The following is an 18,850-nucleotide window of genomic DNA, read 5'->3' on the forward strand; positions in this document are numbered from 1 at the left end:
CTTACAAAATTCTTCACTGTATATTCTATGGAAATTTTAGTCAATACTTTTAAAGCCAATGGATAAGGTTAAGATTTTGTCAAGGGTATTTTTAGTAAAAGTCACAGACAGGTCACAGAAACAAAAATTCACAGAAGCCCACAACCTATCCATGATTTTTACTAAAAATACCCAAAACTGACAGTCTGAGCCCTGCCAGGGGCTGACCACCAGCCTCTGCTCAAACTCTGCTGCTGCTACTGCAGCAGGGGCTAACCACCACTGCTCCAACCCAGGGAACTGACCCAGCCCCACTGCTGCTCCAGCCCTGGCCGCTGACCACCAGCCGCTGCTCCAGCCCTGCTGCTCCTCCTGTGGCAGGGGTAGACAGCTGCTCCAGTCCCACTGTTGCGGTGAGGGCTGAAGCCAAAGAAATAACAGAGGTCCATTGAAGTCACAGAATCCATGACCTCCAAGACAAAATCATTTCCTTACCAATGGGTTACAAAGTTTTAGAAGTATCAGGCCACTAAAGCTAGAATAAAGTTCTGGTCTTCGTATAACAGAAGTGGTAATGCCAAAATACAGAAGAAAAGATGCAAGAAACCTTAGAAGAAAGCTGATCACATAACAAAAACCTATGAGGACACATTAAAAATCACAAATGTATAGAACTTGTAGAGATGATTAGAGAAGGATTTAATTTATGGGCAATGCATAAAATATTAATAAGGCAAATATCTTATTTAAAAGCTCTATTAAGGCAAAAGGTAACTATAAAAATTGTTAATAAATCAAGTCATGCCATTGTGAATCAATTAGCGAATAATTACAGATACAAACTATTCAACACTATGTTTCTGCACCATAAGGTGTTTAAAAGCTGAATTGACCTTTTAGCTAAATATTTTCAAAAGTAATTATATTAGTTGTCTGGAGCATTCATATTTAAATTGAAATACAGAAAAAATTAACAGATCTGATTTCAGAGGCTATGAGACAGATATAAGTCAGCAGACGTAAATCAGCATAGCTCCACTAACTTCATAGAAGTCCTCAAGCAAGACTGCACGTTCCACTTCCTCTCAATACTGCCTCCCAACACAAGGCTAGTGAAAGCAGAGCCCGATTCCAAGCTGAAGCTGGGTGCTATAGAAGTATAACCCACGTGCCTAATATGGAGATCTCTCTTAAAGAGATATATAGGGAGCAGGTAGGAATGAGTTCTGTCTGGTTCATTGTTGCTAGGTACATGCACAATTAGTGCTCTGGATTAGAATTCGTGCACAATTAGAAGTTTCTGGAATTGGATGTGGTAGTTTTGGGTATGCTCGACAGGTTCCCTGTTGCTGGGGTCAGACTCCATGAGGGCCAGTAGTCAGGGCAGCAGCTTTACAAAAGGCCATGTGCCCTGTGTGGCTTGGGAGAAGCTGAGCTACAGGAGCAGAAAAGAGGCTGTTTTCCTTAACTCTGAAACATTTTGCAGCAGGTTTCTTTATCATAAGACTTTATAAAGATGGTACTTAAGAATTAAGTTAGACTCATAGAATTTAAGGTCAGAAGGGACCATAGTGATCATCTTGTCTGACCTCCTGCCCATTGCAGGCCACAGAACCTCGCCCACCCACTCATGTAATAGACCCCTAACCTCTGAGTTACTGAAGTCTTCAAATCATAGTTTAAATACTTCAAGTTACAGAGAATTCACCATTTACACTAGTTTAAACTTGCAAGTGACCCCGTGCCCACATGCTGCAGAGAAAGACGAAAACCTCCCCTGTTCTCTACCAATCTGACCCGGGGGAAAATTACTTCCCAACCCCAAATATGACAATCAGTGAGACCCTAAGCATGTGGGCAAGCCCACCAGGCAGATAACTGGGAAAGAATTCTCTGTAGTAACTCATATCCCATCATATCAACCCTTCCATAAACGTATCAAGCTCAGTCTTGAAGCCAGTTAGGGTTTTTTGTTATTTTGGGAACTTGAATCTGGGGAGTTAGACCCTGTGCAATCCTTGTTGAATGTCTTTAGAGACTGAATTCTGGGTTTCAAAGTTGCTCTTCTATGGGCGATGGTTTTTTTAAGGCTCTGGAGAAGGGCAATGAAGTAAACTCTGGCTCACCCAAAGGTTACAGAAGTATTAGAAAATTTCCAAGGGAAAAATTTCTACTCAAGGTACTTCCTCATTTCAAGGACATTATAGACCACAAATGCTCAATTAAATGAAGAGGTTAAAATTTCAAATGGTTATTCTGGCCCTCATCTCCCTTTACTTTCTCTGAAAAACTGGTTTGAGGCTCTCCATCTGAAAGATGCTTATTTCCATATCAACATCAGACAGTCGTATAGCAAGTTGCTATGCTTTTGTTTGGGATATGACCATTACCAATACAAGATATTACCCCCTTCCTTCAGGCTCTTCATAGCACCCAGAGTTTTACCAAACATTTAGTTATTTGAGATTACGAAGTATCTGTTTTTTCACCTTGTATGACTGGCTGGTTCAGGCAGCATCTTATAAAACCTTAAAAGGCTCAGTGCAAAAGAACTCGTCTTGTTCCAGACCTTAGACAGTCTGTTAATCCCCTTACAGAAAAATTCTTTCATCAGGAAAGTTCTGGACTCCATATAGGCCAAAAGCTCCCTCCAGGAATAAGGATTATTAAGCACATCTCAAACCACTGGTACTCTGAGGGAGAATTTTTGTCAGGTGGGGAAATTCTTCCTCATCAGGCTCATGCAAAATCATACTCCAGAATCCCAGCTTTCATTTAAAAAGTCAAGTACCTATCCCTTTTCATTGAAAAGCTATCCTCAAAAATATGAACTGAATTTAAATCAATGCTTGTACGATGGGGGAGTTTAAGTAAGCTGATTTAGTTAAAGCAGAGCAACTTGTGTGTAGACAAGCCCTGAGTCTTTAAGGAACCTGAAACGACGGCTTTCAAAAGGTTCACACTGCCCCTGTCATCTCACTCAGAGCCTCATGGACTCAGCATAACAGCTTGGCCATGGAATTTGGCATTTTATTTCAAAATACCACAGAACTCAGCATTTTTTCCTGCAGGGAGGCACCCAACTTTTTGTTTTCTATCTCCTTCCCCTGCTGGGACCTGCCTGCAGCTGTCTCCTCTTGCCTCTTCTGTACCTTTCCCCCCTACAGGGGAATAGGATTACAGTGTACGCTCCCTTCACTGTTCTAAAGGACCAGACAGGAGAGGTCAGAAAGCCAGAGCTAGCGTTCAGTTTCAGCCAGGGAGAAGGGGAGCTAGAAAGGCAAACTGGGCAACTAGGCTGCATGGAGAATAGAGTAGCAGACAAGGCCTGTGGAGCTGAGAGGAACTGCTGAAACTGACTACAAGACCTTCTCTGGTTCACAAAGGGCAGGAAGAAAATGATTCCAAGCCAAACCACCCAGACAACTCATTAACTTATGTAGGTCATAAAGCCAGACTGTTAGAAGCCAAAAAAAAATCCATCAAAAATAATCACTGCTAAAAATCATCATTAAAGAATTATACATCAATGAGTATTTTCAACAATGAGACATAACCATGTATGTGTTTAGGCACAGGAAGGATAGGAGAAAAAAGAATTTTATGGAGATACAATAAACACTGCCATACAGTTTAGGATTTCTTGCCAAAGAATTTAGAGGGTGCATCCAATGTGCATCCAATGAAGTGGGCTGTAGCCCACGAAAGCTTATGCTCAAATAAATGTGTTAGTCTCTAAGGTGCCACAAGTACTCCTGTTCTTTTTGAAGATACAGACTAACACGGCTGCTACTCTGAAACCTTCTATAAGTAAGTCACCTTACTACAGCTAAGTTTTTGGGCCTGCAGGAAACAGCTGAAAGACACAAGCACTAACAGTTTGAAGCTCTTCATAGCATATTGACTGAAAAATCATTACCTAATAATTGGTTTTGTGTCTGCAGTGCCTTCCATCATTATGCTCTCTTGCTGGGAAAGTTTCTCTAGGTTTTTAGTAAGAGAAGTAGCATACTACTAAGACAATCTTAATTAAGGATCTTTAAAAGCAGGCTGTTTAGAAGACAAGACAGCACAAAATGACTAAGTCATAATTGGCTACTTCTGTTAAATGAAATTTGCAAGGGAAAAAAAACAGTTACATACCAGTTTGGTGTTCTTTGAGATGCGTTACACATGTCCATTCCACTTCAGGTGCATGCATGCCAGTGAACCAACACCAGAGATCTTTTTCCCATAGTGGAATGTGTCAGGGCGGCACATGCACCTTCCACACACCCAAGCTGCTAGCCAAGGGTATAAAGGGCAGAGCTGTAGGGATATTAAAGAAGGTACTAACAGTGATTCCCCCAAGTGACAGTGACCCCCTCATAATTTGGCCCCCATACTTTAAAATCCAACAGTTTCACCAAGTACAAAAATCTCTTGGGTCTTCTGTTAAAACTTGTAAGCTACTGTCTGTAGAAACCATTGATTATATCTATCCTGTGAAAGATATTTTACTACTATGTAAAACTTACAAACAAGTTAACTGACTTTGTTCTTGAAGTAATTGATACAATGTAAACAAACACTATAAGCTGTTAAGTGACTTTCACTTCATTCAATGGCTCCTAGGACAGACCCCCACCCTCTGTGATTAAAGGGCCGGGAGTCTCAAATGAATTAGCACACACTCTGAAAGTGGTGGAGACAGTAAATTAAAATATGGTTAAGGGATGGAATGTATGCTGATGAATGCTTGATATACATGGATGGTTAGGGAGGTGCCAGCCTAGAAAAGGAGTATCCATCGGCCGAAGAATGTGTCAAGTGGATGACCAGAAACCCCCGGAGGGTAAACTGGGACCCACCCCATCACCTGGAAGGATGAGAAACACAAACTTTGGACAGTGTGGAGCCACCAGGAATGTGCCACTTTGGACAGGAATGTGCCATCTGCTGATTGAGTCAGCAACAGCAGGATGAAACAGCTCCCATAGAATAACATAGGAACTAATTCCTATAAGAATGGACTCTAAAGACTGATGACTGAGTCTCTGGTTCTGCTGCCAGCCTCCAGGAGCATCAGGTGCACCTGACACAGACTCGGCTCCATCCTCATGACCAAGATACCTGGCCAGTAACTTGGCATGAGCAACTTCTAGGCTGGTAACTATAACACCTATACAGAACTTGAATGAATGATTGTGTGAATGAATCTCTCTCTCTCTCTATATATTATATATATATATATATATATATATATATATATATATATATATGTGTGTATGTATAAGAAATAAGTAGTCAAACAACGTTGTTTACTTTTATCTTTTGCTTTATCAGTATATTTACAATAAATGTGGCATCTTTGCCTTATCCCTCTTAATAAGATCCTACTGGTTTTTATTCTATTGGTATAACAGAGCTGCCCCGACCCACCTCTGTTCCTTCACACCAGAAACATACGTTATCTTTGACTCCAACGTACAGGAGGAGAGTGAGTCATGAAATGGACACGTGCAACACATCTCAAAGAAAAACAAACAGTTACCGAACAGGTATGTAACCATCTTTTCTTCTTTGAGTGCTTGCACTCTTTCCACTTCAGGTGACTCATGAGCAGTTCCAGACAGAGGAGGGTATCAGAGTCTACCTGAACAAGAACTCCAATGCCACTCTTCCAAATCTGGCAACATCTCTTCAGAATTGAGAGAGAGCATAATGAGTGGTAAACGTATGAACAGATGACCAAGTTGCAGCCCTGAAAATGTCACTGATGGCTACATGACTTAAAGCCGACAACTCTGCTTTTGCCCTTATAGAGAGTGCTAAAACACTTTAAGGGGAAGGAACCTTAATGATATCATAGCACCGATGAATGCAGGAAGGGATCCTCTATGAGATGACCAGTTGTCCTCTCATCATCTCAGCAAAGGAGACAAATAGACTGCTTAGATGTTACTGATTTGTTAGATGTAGCTGGAGGTGGTCTCTGATTCTTATGGTGCATCCTAGAGATTGGCCCAGCTACCTTGGCAGTTAGCACATCCCTGGTGGACCTAAGAATGGAACTGCTTTCTCTCCAGGGTTGGAGTGTAAATGCCTAGTGATTTAAGGATTGCCCTAGAATCTTTAACAGAATGCAAAGCTTCATCTGTTTTCTCAGGGAATAAGTTTAGGTACAATTGATCTAAGGTTAGCGACTGGTCCTTTGGGACTGGAAGTAACCTGAATATTGCCGTGGTTCTTGGCATAAGGGACCATCTATCACAAAGGTATGCTCACGTAGTGTAACGATGCGGTTCTGGCGGGACCCAACTGAGAGTGCAAATTCAGAACAAATTGCTTAAAACAGGACAGTTACAGTCCAAGGCTGGGGTTTTTCCACCTCTAAGGCAAACCAAACCAGCCAGATTAAGAGGACTTTGGTCTCACCCCAGTGGCTAACCACAAGTCACACAAGCAATTCCCTTAGATACTCCAGTTTCTCAGTATCACCACCAGTGCCACTCGTTATGGGGACAAATGGTTATGAAAACCAATACCCCAGTAAAAGAAGAAAGGTTCTCCTGATCCCAAAGGACCAAGCCCCAGACCCAGGTCAATATACAAATCAGATCTTACCCACAAATCAAGCTTTGTTGCCAATCCTTTAAAATCTAAAATCTAAAGGTTTATTCATAAAGGAAAAAGATATAGATGAGAGCTAGAATTGGTTAAATGGAATCAATTACATACAGTAATGGCAAAGTTCTTGGTTCAGGCTTGTAGCAGTGATAGATAAACTGCAGGTTCAAAATCAAGTCCTTGAAATACATCCCCAGCTGGGATGGGTCATCAGTCCTTTGTTCAGAGCTTCAGTTTGTAGCAAAGTTCCTCCAGAGGTATGAAGCAGGATTGAAGACCAGATAGAGGAGCTGCAGCTGCCTTTTATAGTCTCCTCCAGGTGTAAGAACATTTCTTTGTCCTTACTGTGGAAAATTACAGCAAAATGGAGTCTGGAGTCACATGGGCCAGTCCCTGCATACTTTGCTGAGTTCCAAGGCATATTTGCCTCCTCTCAATGGAGAAATTGTATAGCTGATGGTCCTTAATGGGCCATCAAGCAGACTAGGCAGAGCTAACACCAACTTGTCTGGGAAGTTTCCCCGAAGCATAGCATAAGTTTGAAATACAGACAGTATAGAGCCAATATTTATAACTTCAACTACAAAATTGATACACACATTTAGACAGTATAATCATAACCAGCCAACCATAACCTTGTCCTAGACACCTCATTTGACCGCCTTTATACAAGATTTGGTGCCACTACAGGACTTCGGTTGCAACCATGTTCTATATGGTCCCAGTTCAAATCAATAACGTGACACCTGGGCAGAGAAGCAGATCAGCGTACCCAAGGAGAGTGTCTGTAACTCCCTGTTTAGCCGGTTATAGAGCCCAAGGCATGTACACACTTGATAACTGGTTGCTAAAATCTAAGCATAGAATTCACAGCCAATTTGGGGTTTATGCCCTGGTTCCTAACAGCCTGTCCTGAGGTTGGCATTCACACTCTTAAAGCATTACAACTGCAGCCAAGAAGCATAACACATAGTGACTGCCATTACCTTTACCTGAACTGCTGAATCCACCTAATCTAAACCAGCCTGTAAGGACGATCTTACTTCCCAGAAGCTTTCATCTCACAAGTGCTGTATACTTCTCCTTAGCATCATCTAGCAATTTGTCAATACATTTCAACAATCATAACGAACTACGAGAGCATGATGATTTGCAATTCTAAACTGCAATCCTGGTAACAAATAAGCCTTTCTCCCAAACAGATCCAATATTTTATATCTTTGTTGTTAGCTGTAGATTTAGATCGCCCTATCTCACCTTTTCATTCACAGCCATCACTACCAAACAAGCTGGGGTTGGGTGTGAATAAAAGTACTGTCCCTCAGAGGGGACTTAGTACTTCTCTGTTCTTCTGCCAGTGGGCCTCAGAGATGAGGGAGTTTGCCAAAGGATTTTGGTAGACTCCAAGATGTTCTTATTAACATGTTGTGCAACTCTAGCAGGCCCCGCAATATGCAAAATATCCCTAACTTCTGTGGGTTGTCCTCCGACCAGTTCAATTTGTACACCCAGGGAGGTAAGGAAACAAAAGTGGGAATTTTCTGAAATAATTTTTATGGATGTTATGCACAGTAGTGAAATATTTGACTTGGTACTGTACCCAATGTGTGCAGAAGGGTTAAAAATGCTGCTACTGGGGCAGAGCCTTTTGAAAAGGCTGTGTGATGTCCCTGCAGATACTTCTGGGAGTGAACTGATCACTGAAGAGGGTAAGAGGCTCTGAAACAAAAGTCTTCCTCAGTGGGACTTGCTAGACAAAGCTCAGTGAGAAGCAGCAATGCTAGCACCCAGAGACTCAGTCTCGGAGACACTGAGGAAGCGTGGCCTACCCTTTGAGGTCTGCCACACTGAAGGAGTACTCTAAGGGACTGTTTAAAGCCAAGGGAACAGTGCCTTGGGGGAGATTTAGTAATGTAAGGTCTAGAAGAAGACAACCACCTGGAGTCCGGACGAATTCCCCATGGATTCCAAAAGACCTCTCTTGTACCTAGTACAGTACCAGGTCCCAACCCCAAGACATCCTATTCCTGGACCCACTCTTATAAGAATCACAGTGCTAACACCTTGACCTGCATGAAGAGGAATGAGGAGATGCTCAAGACCTTCTGTAGTGGAATCCTGAAGCATAAAACCCCACTTCCAACTCTGAGGAAGAGTAAGCACAGTCTAAAGGCCAAGGAAGCAGGAGACTGGAACCAGAGGAAGCATCCAAGATTTTCCTGTACATCTGGCTGGCTCCACAAAAGACTTTTAGACCCTGCTGGAACTGACAAAAGTTCAGTCCCAGATGGCTACTGAGGAAGATACCAGTACCAGTGCTTGTATGGCAGGAATAGTCGATAGCTGGACCTCACCTTGCATCGGTGGTGAGCACCAATAGTCACAGGAGATCCCTGCTGCACTGTATGTTTCAAGTGTTATTGGTACCAAGAGAGTAAGACGTATTGTATATGCCATAGAAGGTACCAGCAATGTCTCAATGGTACCACCTGAGGTGCCTGTGTCAACAACTCTATAATGCTAGAATACAGTACCAGGGAGTGCCTAGCAGGAACTCCAATCCCTGTGCTGGTCTTCTAGTGTGAGTCTGTTTGGGACTAGCACTCAAAGATGAAGAGGGCTTCTTCTGGCTACAAGAGGTTCAAGTGTTAGACTTCTGATGCTGCTTGCAAGGTACCGGAGATAGAGAACAGTGTCTTCTCTCCAGCTCTCTCCACCCAAAGATGTCACCAAATCTGGTGTCATGCTCTGAGACCGAGTCAAGTCCAAACCCCTATGTATCAAATAGCTGGGTTTCAAAGGGGGTCACAAAGCTGCTTCCATCAGAATAATCTCGAAGTCGAACATCCATCAGCTTCTTAGTTCTGGTCTTAAACCCCTACAGATATGACACTTTTGTGCCTCACATGTCCTTCTCCAAAACATTTTAAGCAGCGAGAGTGAGGATCACTCACTGGTTAGATTTGAGACAGCCGGAATAGCATTTAAACCCTAGGGACTTAGGCAAATCTCGATGGTGCGCTAAAAGCTCAATGAAAAGTAAAATAAAAATCAATACTTTTTCCTAAACAAGTACCACTAACTAAAACTATAACTATACTAAAACTATTTACAATAAAAAAACATTTCTCTACAGACAGAATGGGAAAGAGTGTGAGAAGCTCACACATGCTCCAGATACAAACCATGGTCAGTGAGAAGGAACTGAGGGGGGGGGGGTCAGTGAGGCATCACTCTTCATACCCCTGACGAGCAGCATAAGTGCACGGGGGTGGGTGTGCCAACAAGTAGTACTATGAGAAAAAAGATCTCTAGCTCCAGTGCAGTAGTACGCACACATCTGGAACGGACACTTGAAGATGAATAATTGACTCTGTATTAATAGATACACTTCTCTGTTTCAGGATTTAAATTCATATTTTCCATTATAAATTAAGTACTGTAGAAACACTAAAATTCTAATATATTTCAATCATGTATAACATTATATGAATCTGTTTCTTATTTCTCTTCAAACAGCTGCGAATGTCAGCTTGTGAACTGCATCTCAGCAGATGTGCAGTTCCATGTACAGTGTACATCACAAACAAAATGTACATATTCCAATGTGACCTTCACGCAGACTTATGCCACTATTCACACCTTGCTTTTGAAGCCACAATCCATCATTGATAATCCTGCCTCCCACCTAGAAAGCAGGGAAGCAGCACTTTTAAAACAGATTGAGTCTGATGGATTAAACAGGGTGTGCTCAGATAACAAGCACTGGGACAAGTATGTCACCCACTGTACACGAGACAGTACCAAAAATCCCCAACTGCTGGAGATGGGACACTAGATAGGAAGGACTCTGAGTTACTACAGAGAATTCTTTCTCAGTTATCTGCCTGGTGGGTCTTTCCCACATGCTCAGGGTCTCACTGATCACTGTATTTAGGGTTGGGAAGGAATTTCCCCTCAGGTCAGATTGGCTGAGACCCTGGGGGGCGGTTTGCCTTTCTCTGTAGCATGGGACATGGTTTAAACTAGTGTAAATGGTGACGTCTTTGTAACTTGAAATCTTTAAACCGTGATTTGAGGACTTCAGTAACTCAGCCAGAGGTTAGGGGTCTATTACATAAGTGGGTGGGTGAGGTTCTATGGCCCGCAACATGCAGAAGATCAGACTAGATGATCACAATGGTCCCTTCTGATCTTAAAGTCTATGAATTTATGCTCAGATGACTAGCAGTGAGACAAGCATGCCACCCACTGTAAGTAAGACAGCTTAGTCCTTCAGTGTTCAAAGGAATTATTTTCCCTACTTTCTCCCTTAATATAGACCGTGATCCTTCAATGACTCCATGTAAGCACAGGGGCCCCTTAGAGAGTCAGCTGCAGGACTGGTGCCCGGTTGTCCTCAAAGATAAATAACACACTGCACCTGTACTATATATCTGTATTTGTACTTAGTGCAAAACTATGAGTCTTCAATCTACTCACAACATCCCGCTTCCTTCTCTTATATGAAATCAGATCACTTTGGAGGGGTGACAAGGATTCACTTTTCATCATGCATTTGTCTGCATCTGTGTAAATTATCTCAAACTCAATATTTTTGTCATTTAGTAAAATTAACTAACCACATGATAAGACAGACTGAACAGCAACACTGCATATTCATTCCATTACTGGCTAGTCCATTTTCTGGTCATATTATGAAAGAGATAGGGGGGAAATGAACCCCAAATCATCTTGAAAATATTCAGGTCACACAAAGAAGGGAAAAAATGTACCCTTCTGCTTACAATTTCTGTAATCACAAACCATTTATTTGAAATCCCTTGGAAGAAAGATTAAAGGACATGATCATAGTACTTTGGGCTGAAAATTTAGGTTTGTTTAATGCAGTTTTTGTTACAAACAAAAAGTCTACTAAGAGAAATTTCTTTTATAATTGTAATGAAAACTTTGTAGTTTGGATTTAAACATTCCTCTGCAGTGTCTGAAATCCAAACATCCCATCAGCACAGTAGCACGAGAATCAGAAAGTGAAATTTAGTAAAGAGCATCAGTGGTGAAATGATAAACGTGTTTTTTAAAAATCCTCATACTCAGATTAAAGTGAACACTTTGTTGTGTGTTGGGTTAAACCTTGTTGTTATGAGTTGGCCATAACTGCCATTTTTCATTCAGGATGAATGTAAAGAGGTGATTGAAATAACAGCCATCAAAAGGACAAAATCAATTATATTCTTCAGTCACTTCTACCCACAACACCCCAAACCTGGCTAGCCACTTGGGTCAAAGGGGGTAACAATATTTTTAGATATCCTAACTCAAACAATTCTCAACTGACTTGCACCTTATGCAGTTACTTACACTTGTATAAAGTGAGTGTAAAATACAGCAATGAGTATTTTGGTAGTGTTTTACACTCTCCTTGCACTCTATTTGCAGATGTGTAAATGATTACACTAGGTGTAGAAAAGCAGTAGAGAATCAGACCCACTGTATTTCAATTTGCAGCCGATATTTGAATGGATAATCCTCAACAACTTGTTATTCAAAATTATGAAGAGAAGCAGCCATGAAAACAGTCATTTTATACAGTTGACAAAACACTCCAAATGTTTAATATTTAAAATCAGAATACGTAAGAGAATAATGAAAGTATATGTCTCAATTATGGTACCAACCTGTGCCTTTTTTCTTCTATGGAAGGTAATGAAGCTGGGTCACATGTATCTGCTTCTCTCCTTCGATTTTACATTGACAGTGACCTGAAACAAAACAGTAATAGCTTGAATATACAACCCATGAAAACATTTCCATATAGGGCCTATTTTCAGAAGCACCAACAACCGCAACTGAAGTGAAAATGAGCTGCAGATGCTCAGGATCTCTGAAAGCCTGGCCCATAGTTTCTTTAGTGTAATAAATCACATATTTTTTCATTGTAAGTGCTCAACTATACCATGAAAAATCTTTATAAGACTATTAGTAGAAGAAGCATCACCTGTGTGAAGTAGGAACTGACCTCTCACCGCATATTTCAATTGTTTGCAAAGGTAGAGAGTTCACAACCTCAATTACCTTCAGAAAATACATAATTTTGTGAGAATGTTGCTTCACTTTAGATTTCTAACTACAGGTTAATCAAAGTCTGGTGATAAGTGTTAAATTCCTTCCCTTCCTCTAACCTGTAGTTGCTCACTGGGTCAAATGAGAAAGCCTATTTCTGTAGCTATCTACTTTCATCTATACCCTAATGTCAATGCCATCACATCACCAGCACTAGCCAGCAGAGAAGCAGACTGTCTACTTCTGCCACAGCATTTACCTTCACCCATCAGCATACAATACATCCATTATAGCATTTTTGCCATAGTTGTTTTGTCACTTTCACTGCACAAAGTACAATAAATTGCCTCTAGTATCATAACTGTTTTGCCCTATGATTATCATTAGTCTTCAAAAGTCTAGTTGTCGATGGATGTCAGCACAAATGTACCAAGAATTAAAAATGAGTTAAGCTTTCTAATAGAAAAGGTCAACTGAAATTGACAGTTTCATAATTCTTTTTCCTACAAAGACATTACAACGTAATACTTGTATATAATAATTATGGCCATTTTATGGCTATCACAGTCATGGATTACATAACTTTTATGCTCTTTAAAAAAAAATTGATGACTTGACATTTTTGGAGTTTTCCATATATGTGACAATAAAAATATGAACCAATCTAAATAAGAAATTTGAGGACTGCCAATTTAAAGGTTCATAGATTTTAAGGACAGAAGGGATGGAGATCACTAATGTGGTATACAGAGGTAACAGTTCCCTACTTCTGCTAAGTGTTCCCCTGCTTCTCCATCCAAGGATCATGTTAGTCCTTTTTGCCACAGCATCGTGCACTGGGATCTCATCTTCACTTTGTTATCAACAGTGATCCCCAAATCCTTTTCAGAGTCATTGTTTCCAAGATATAGTCCTTGCCTTGTAAGTATGGACTGCTCTCTTTGTTCCTCAATGTATGAGCTTGTAGTTGCATAAAGACTGTTTCTAAGTACAACTTCATAGTACAAATAGGGTGTTTTTGCACAATGAACAGTCTCAGCAACTGTTGCTGGATAATAGTGTTCTGTAGACAAGAGAGAACAGGTGAATCTTAAGGTGATTTGACGGAGGATACAACGGTGTTTTCAAATGGATTTTGGACAGGGAGTTCTTCCCTGTATACATAAGGGATGGCATGGAAGAAAGTCTACTCTCAAAAATATTTTTGCACTAACAGGTGGTAAAGACACACATTGTTGGCAAAAGCAAAGAGCAGTTGTCAGCACAATAAATTAGAGCAGCCACACAGAGCTTATAAAGTATCTTGAAAGTATGGCAAAAAAGCTTGTTTGAGATATGGTGGAGAAGACAGAGCTAGTAGAAGGATGCACATAACATATGATGTGGTAAGAACAAGCCAAAATGATCTTAGCAGGAGCAATTTCAAGGGATTTTTGTGCTGTGGTCAATGTTGCAGTAGTCAAGGCCAGAGGGCTATATCAAAGATACTCACATTATGGGCCTGAGTGATTGGAAAGATTGTGGTGATGTGATTGAGGCAGTGATTCAGAAAGCTGGGAGAGCTTGTGATGAAAAGATCAAAACTCAGTTTCGGCCATGTTAATTACAAGTTAATGTCTGGTCATCCATGAAGAGATGTCAGAAAGAAAGGCTGCAACCCATATTGGAAAAAGGGAGACAAGTTCAGAGTGCAGAGGTAAACGTGTGAGTCATCAATGTAACATGTATGCAGTGTTGTCGTAGTCCTGTCAGCCCCAGGATATTAGACAGACAAAGCGGATGAGGTAATATCTTTTATTGGACCAATTTCTGTTGGTGAGAGAGACAAGCTGATGAGTTACACAGAGATCTTCCTCACCCACCTTGTCTCATCAGTGTAAGATGATAGTCAATGCCATGCAAGACCATCCAGTGATAAGATGTAGAGCAAGGTGTCAAACATATTGCGCACAAGCCAGATCCCTCCTCTATTACCCTTTCTTTCAGCCTGCAGTTGCCTCAGCAATTTATAAAGGCATCCATCATGCAGCTGCCTCCCTACTACAGCTCAGAGGTCCCGGGAAGGACCCAGAGCAGGAGGAACTGAGGAGGGAGCTTGTGCCTGGCTGGGCACAGGTGCCTGAACCTCTTCCCCGCTACACCATCACCAGTCTTCAATTCCCTCCTGCTGCCTCCACTGTATTGCCATGCAGGAGTGAGTTCCTTCTATCTCACCAACCATCCCAGCATCAGATTGTCAGACCGCTCCCCTTAATCTGCCAGTGATGTCAGTCTTTACTATTACTCCATTCCTCCCATAAGTACTTTTGTACTTCCCAGCCTCCTATTCCCACCCCCTCCCTGTTGCTGCCAAATTCTGAAGGACCAGGCTCAAGGCAACAACTACTTCTCTACTCCCTACCTCTGCTAGTGAACAGAAACCTAATGGAGAGAATCAGCTAAGAGAGTGGGGGGACAAGAGAAGGAAGGAGGGATGAGAGACTCCCCAAAGAGAAGGAAAGTGGGGGAGACAGAAGAGGCGAGAAGAATTTTTTTTTATTCTTGTATATTAACATTAACTTCATTGTCATAACAGTCCAGGATATCTTTATGGACTTGCAACTTTTTAAAATAAGTTATCTTCTCTCTCTAACACATACTATAATAATTTTGTCAGATAAATGAATTAAACATTTAACAGAATAGTTTTGCTTTCCTTTGGAAAGCAAAGAGGCCTGTGTACAGTAATTTGTATTTTCCACATGGCCTCTTTAAAAACTTTCTTAATATTTATGTTCAACTTCTTAAGGTCTTGTCTGAAAAATCCAGAGAGTAACGAATAGAATGCAAGTTATCTAATTTGAAGATAAATGTCTGAGCTAATCTTGCCTAGATATTTACAGGTGACTCAAGAGAAACCAAATATTTCAAATCTGGAACCCAATTATCCCATTAACCTAAAAAAGAAGTTTTAGAGTTTATCCTGTCACTTAACCTTTAAAAACAACCCACATACAAAAGAAAAATATATCCTGTTTCTTATCAGGCAGCCCAGTAGTACAGCTGCTTTATTGTGTGTAACAGGGAGATCATGACACATCACAGCATTATTTGAAGGCATATCCCACTCCAGTTTCAATTTTATTTTTTAAAAGGTGATATATAATTGATTTGGTTTAAACAGAATCTTTAACGTTACCCAAACCATAGAAGAGATACCTTGGTAAAAGTTAAGAGTCCTGGTGTTAGAGAAAAACAATGCCATACTGCCAACCTGGGTAACAAGTATTGGAGCAAGTTACCTTCTGTTTGGGGGTATTTAGGTTAAATAATTATATCTAGCTCTTAAAAACAAATACTGAATTGAAAACTGTTACAAAAATCTGACAAAAATATTTAGGTGTCGTTATGACATAGTTCAGAGTTTTAAAAATGTGTACCACAAATGAGTTAGTCTTGCAATAATGTAATTAGAAACTGTACCTGCAACAAACAGCAACAATTGCTAGATAAAATAGCAATTATGTCAAAGTTTATTTTCACAGTACACACTAAAATGATAATCAAAAGCTTGTGATTTCCTGCGGATGTATTTTGGGGTTTTTTTTGTTCTAAATCATAGGTTAAAGGCATGCTGTCAAGCATAAAACAAATTAATTCAGAACACAGATTAGTCATTTCTCTTTCACCAGCCTCAATCCTGAAAACATTACTTGAGGCATATGCCAAAAGGCAGTGTTGTACTCCTTTCCTAAACTGTTCAAAAAGGCTTTCACGTACTACACTGAAGAACAGAAGTAATCAATGTAAGCCATATTCTCCATTGGCTAAACATTGTGCATAAGAATTAATTTTTAAAAAAATGTTTGTTTAAAACATTACATAACCCAGGGAGATCCCAAAAATCTCACTATGTACAAATTTGACTTTTTACAATCTGCGGTTCTCACGTTAAGGAGGCCTAAAACATTAGACTCAAAATATGAATGTTTTTAAAAGAGCAATTAGTAACTGATCAAAGGGAGAGGTTACTAATCTTGTGCAGTAACTGGAGTTCTTCAAGGCAGATGTGAAGGAGTCACTAATGGGATGACAATTTGCTCGGGATTGTGACAGACCCCAGATGTACCTCCGATCCCAAGAGGAATGCACCTGATGTTATAATGATGGAAGGTAGATCTTGAATAAATGGGACTCCTACCCATATCTCTGGGTCCTTCCACCAGATGAATGACTATAGAACATAGCAAACAGCAGACACCTGTTTGTACAGATAGTGCTTGTTTAGTATATAGACTGTCCTGAGCCATTCTGGAGGCATCAAAGATGTAACCTGGCATGCTGAGTTACAAAAAACACAAACTGCCATGTGCCCTAATAGTTAGCGAGAACTTCTTGCTGAGGTTTGAAGATTGAGCTGAATCCTTGAGATGAGAGTAAGTGGAAAAATCTGTCCATAGGTAGGTAAACCCTAGCTGTCACCGCATCCAGAGACGCTCCTATGAACTCCATCCACTGTACTGTCATCAAAGTGGACTTCTCAAGATTGAATTGGAGGCCTAAACTATGGAGTGGCAATCTTTTTGCTTGTACTGCTGACAACGCCTCTTGATAAGATTAACATCTAGACAATTAATCATTGAGTTAGGGAAGATGTAGAAGACAGGAAGACGTCTTGATGATGTTCTACCCTATATTCTTCATAGAAATTTCTTTGAATATGGCATGACTAAGATACGTTTTATGCAAGAGGGGTCATGTAAGGTATCATAGAAAAGGTTATGATCTACTGAATGTGTTTATCCAATTTGTATGCATGTATCATTTTTGTATCTGAAGCTAGGAATATTGACCATGTATTCAAATGTGCTACTTTGGTGACACCCACAACTAGTCCTTCAGGTACAACAACGAAAAAGCCAGACAGGGCTGATGGCCATTCAGCAAAGACAATGGACTGTGAAAAAGCTTAGTCTTCCTGTGTACACGCCAAACAGCCTTCGAGTAATGGCTGCAGAGACATGTGACTGAGTCACCTGCTACCCCACCTTGGAATGCCAGTGTTTTTCCACTGAAAGACAAAGAGTTCCCACAATACAGAAAAGCTATGTAAGGCAGGGGAGTGCCATCATCATGGTTCTCCTCTGCCTCCCCACCCAAAGAAACACTGGGAAACACCTGGAAACAAGAACTGAACTGGGAGGAGAAGAGCTGAGCCCAGGCTGCAAAAGGTGTCTAGCCTGTGAATAATAACTGAAGTTTCAAGCTGCACATTAGTGCAGCTGGTTTTCAAGAATCTTTGCAATCTGCCTGAAACAACATTTAGGGTGAGAAATCACGGTACTATTTTTAGCCAATTTCTTTAGTGTATTAAGTTTAGTCTGCGTGTTTTGTTTTATCTGCTCAGTAATTTGCTTTGTTCCGTTTGCTATCTCTTATAATCTCTTAAAATCTGCCTTTTATAGTTAATAGATTTGTTTTGGTTATTATTAACCCCAGTTTGTGCAATTTCTACCTGGGGGTGGGGGGGAAGAGAAGCTGTGCATCTCTCTTCACATTTGAGGGAGAGGGCTAATTTTATGTGTTTGCTCTGTACAGCTCTTTCTATATCGTGCAAGACTGTATTATTTCAGGTTTATTCCATAAAAGGGGTGTCCACATGAATGCTGGGTGAATCCTCTCACCCAGAGCTGACTTCAGTCTGTGTCGGCAGATGGATGTGGCCATGCATGTGCACGCGCGCTGCAAGAGGCCGGAGAGCCTAATTCAGCTAAACAGGGAGAGGGAATCCAGGCTGCCAGTGCAGGCGGAGCTCAGTGAAACCCCAGTACATCAGGTGGCATCCCAGAAGGAGGAGTCTAACCCTTCACAGACATATCTTCAGATGATGTGGGTGGGTGGCTAAGACCATCTCAATCTTTGAGACTACTCTTGAGACAGAGGAGAGGCTGAAAGGGAATACGCTGTACAGGTCGTGGTTGACTCTGAAGCAAAGAAACCTATTGTGAGGGGAATGAATCATGACATGAAAATAGGTATATTGAAGGTCAAGAGTCGCAAACCAATCCCCTGAATATAGGAAGGGAATTACAGCTGCAAAGGTCACCATCCTGAATTTCTGCTGTTTCACATAGTTGTTCATGTATCTGAGATTGAATACTGGCCTCCATCTCCCGTTCTTTTTAGAAACCAAAAAATATGCAGAATAAAATCCTTTCCC

General features: G+C 40.9%; 1 protein-coding gene across 2 annotated transcripts in view; it reads right to left on the minus strand.

The window, feature by feature from the left end:
- Positions 1–18,850, minus strand: part of FUT8 (fucosyltransferase 8) — a 243,814-nt gene that overhangs the window by 175,391 nt on the left and 49,573 nt on the right. Inside the window, exon 2 of one of the 2 annotated variants that reach the window (XM_034769407.1) lies at positions 12,267–12,350. Coding sequence is in view for 1 of the 2 variants with exons in the window: in XM_034769408.1 (XP_034625299.1) it covers positions 4,123–4,180 (58 nt within the window). In the remaining variant the exon portion in view is untranslated. Of the gene's footprint in view, positions 1–4,122; positions 4,228–12,266; positions 12,351–18,850 lie in introns of those variants that run through there. The other variant, XM_034769408.1, reaches the window with a different exon arrangement.

The sequence above is a fragment of the Trachemys scripta genome, chromosome 4 (assembly GCF_013100865.1).
Source record: "Trachemys scripta elegans isolate TJP31775 chromosome 4, CAS_Tse_1.0, whole genome shotgun sequence".
Classification (NCBI taxonomy): Eukaryota; Metazoa; Chordata; order Testudines; family Emydidae; genus Trachemys; species Trachemys scripta.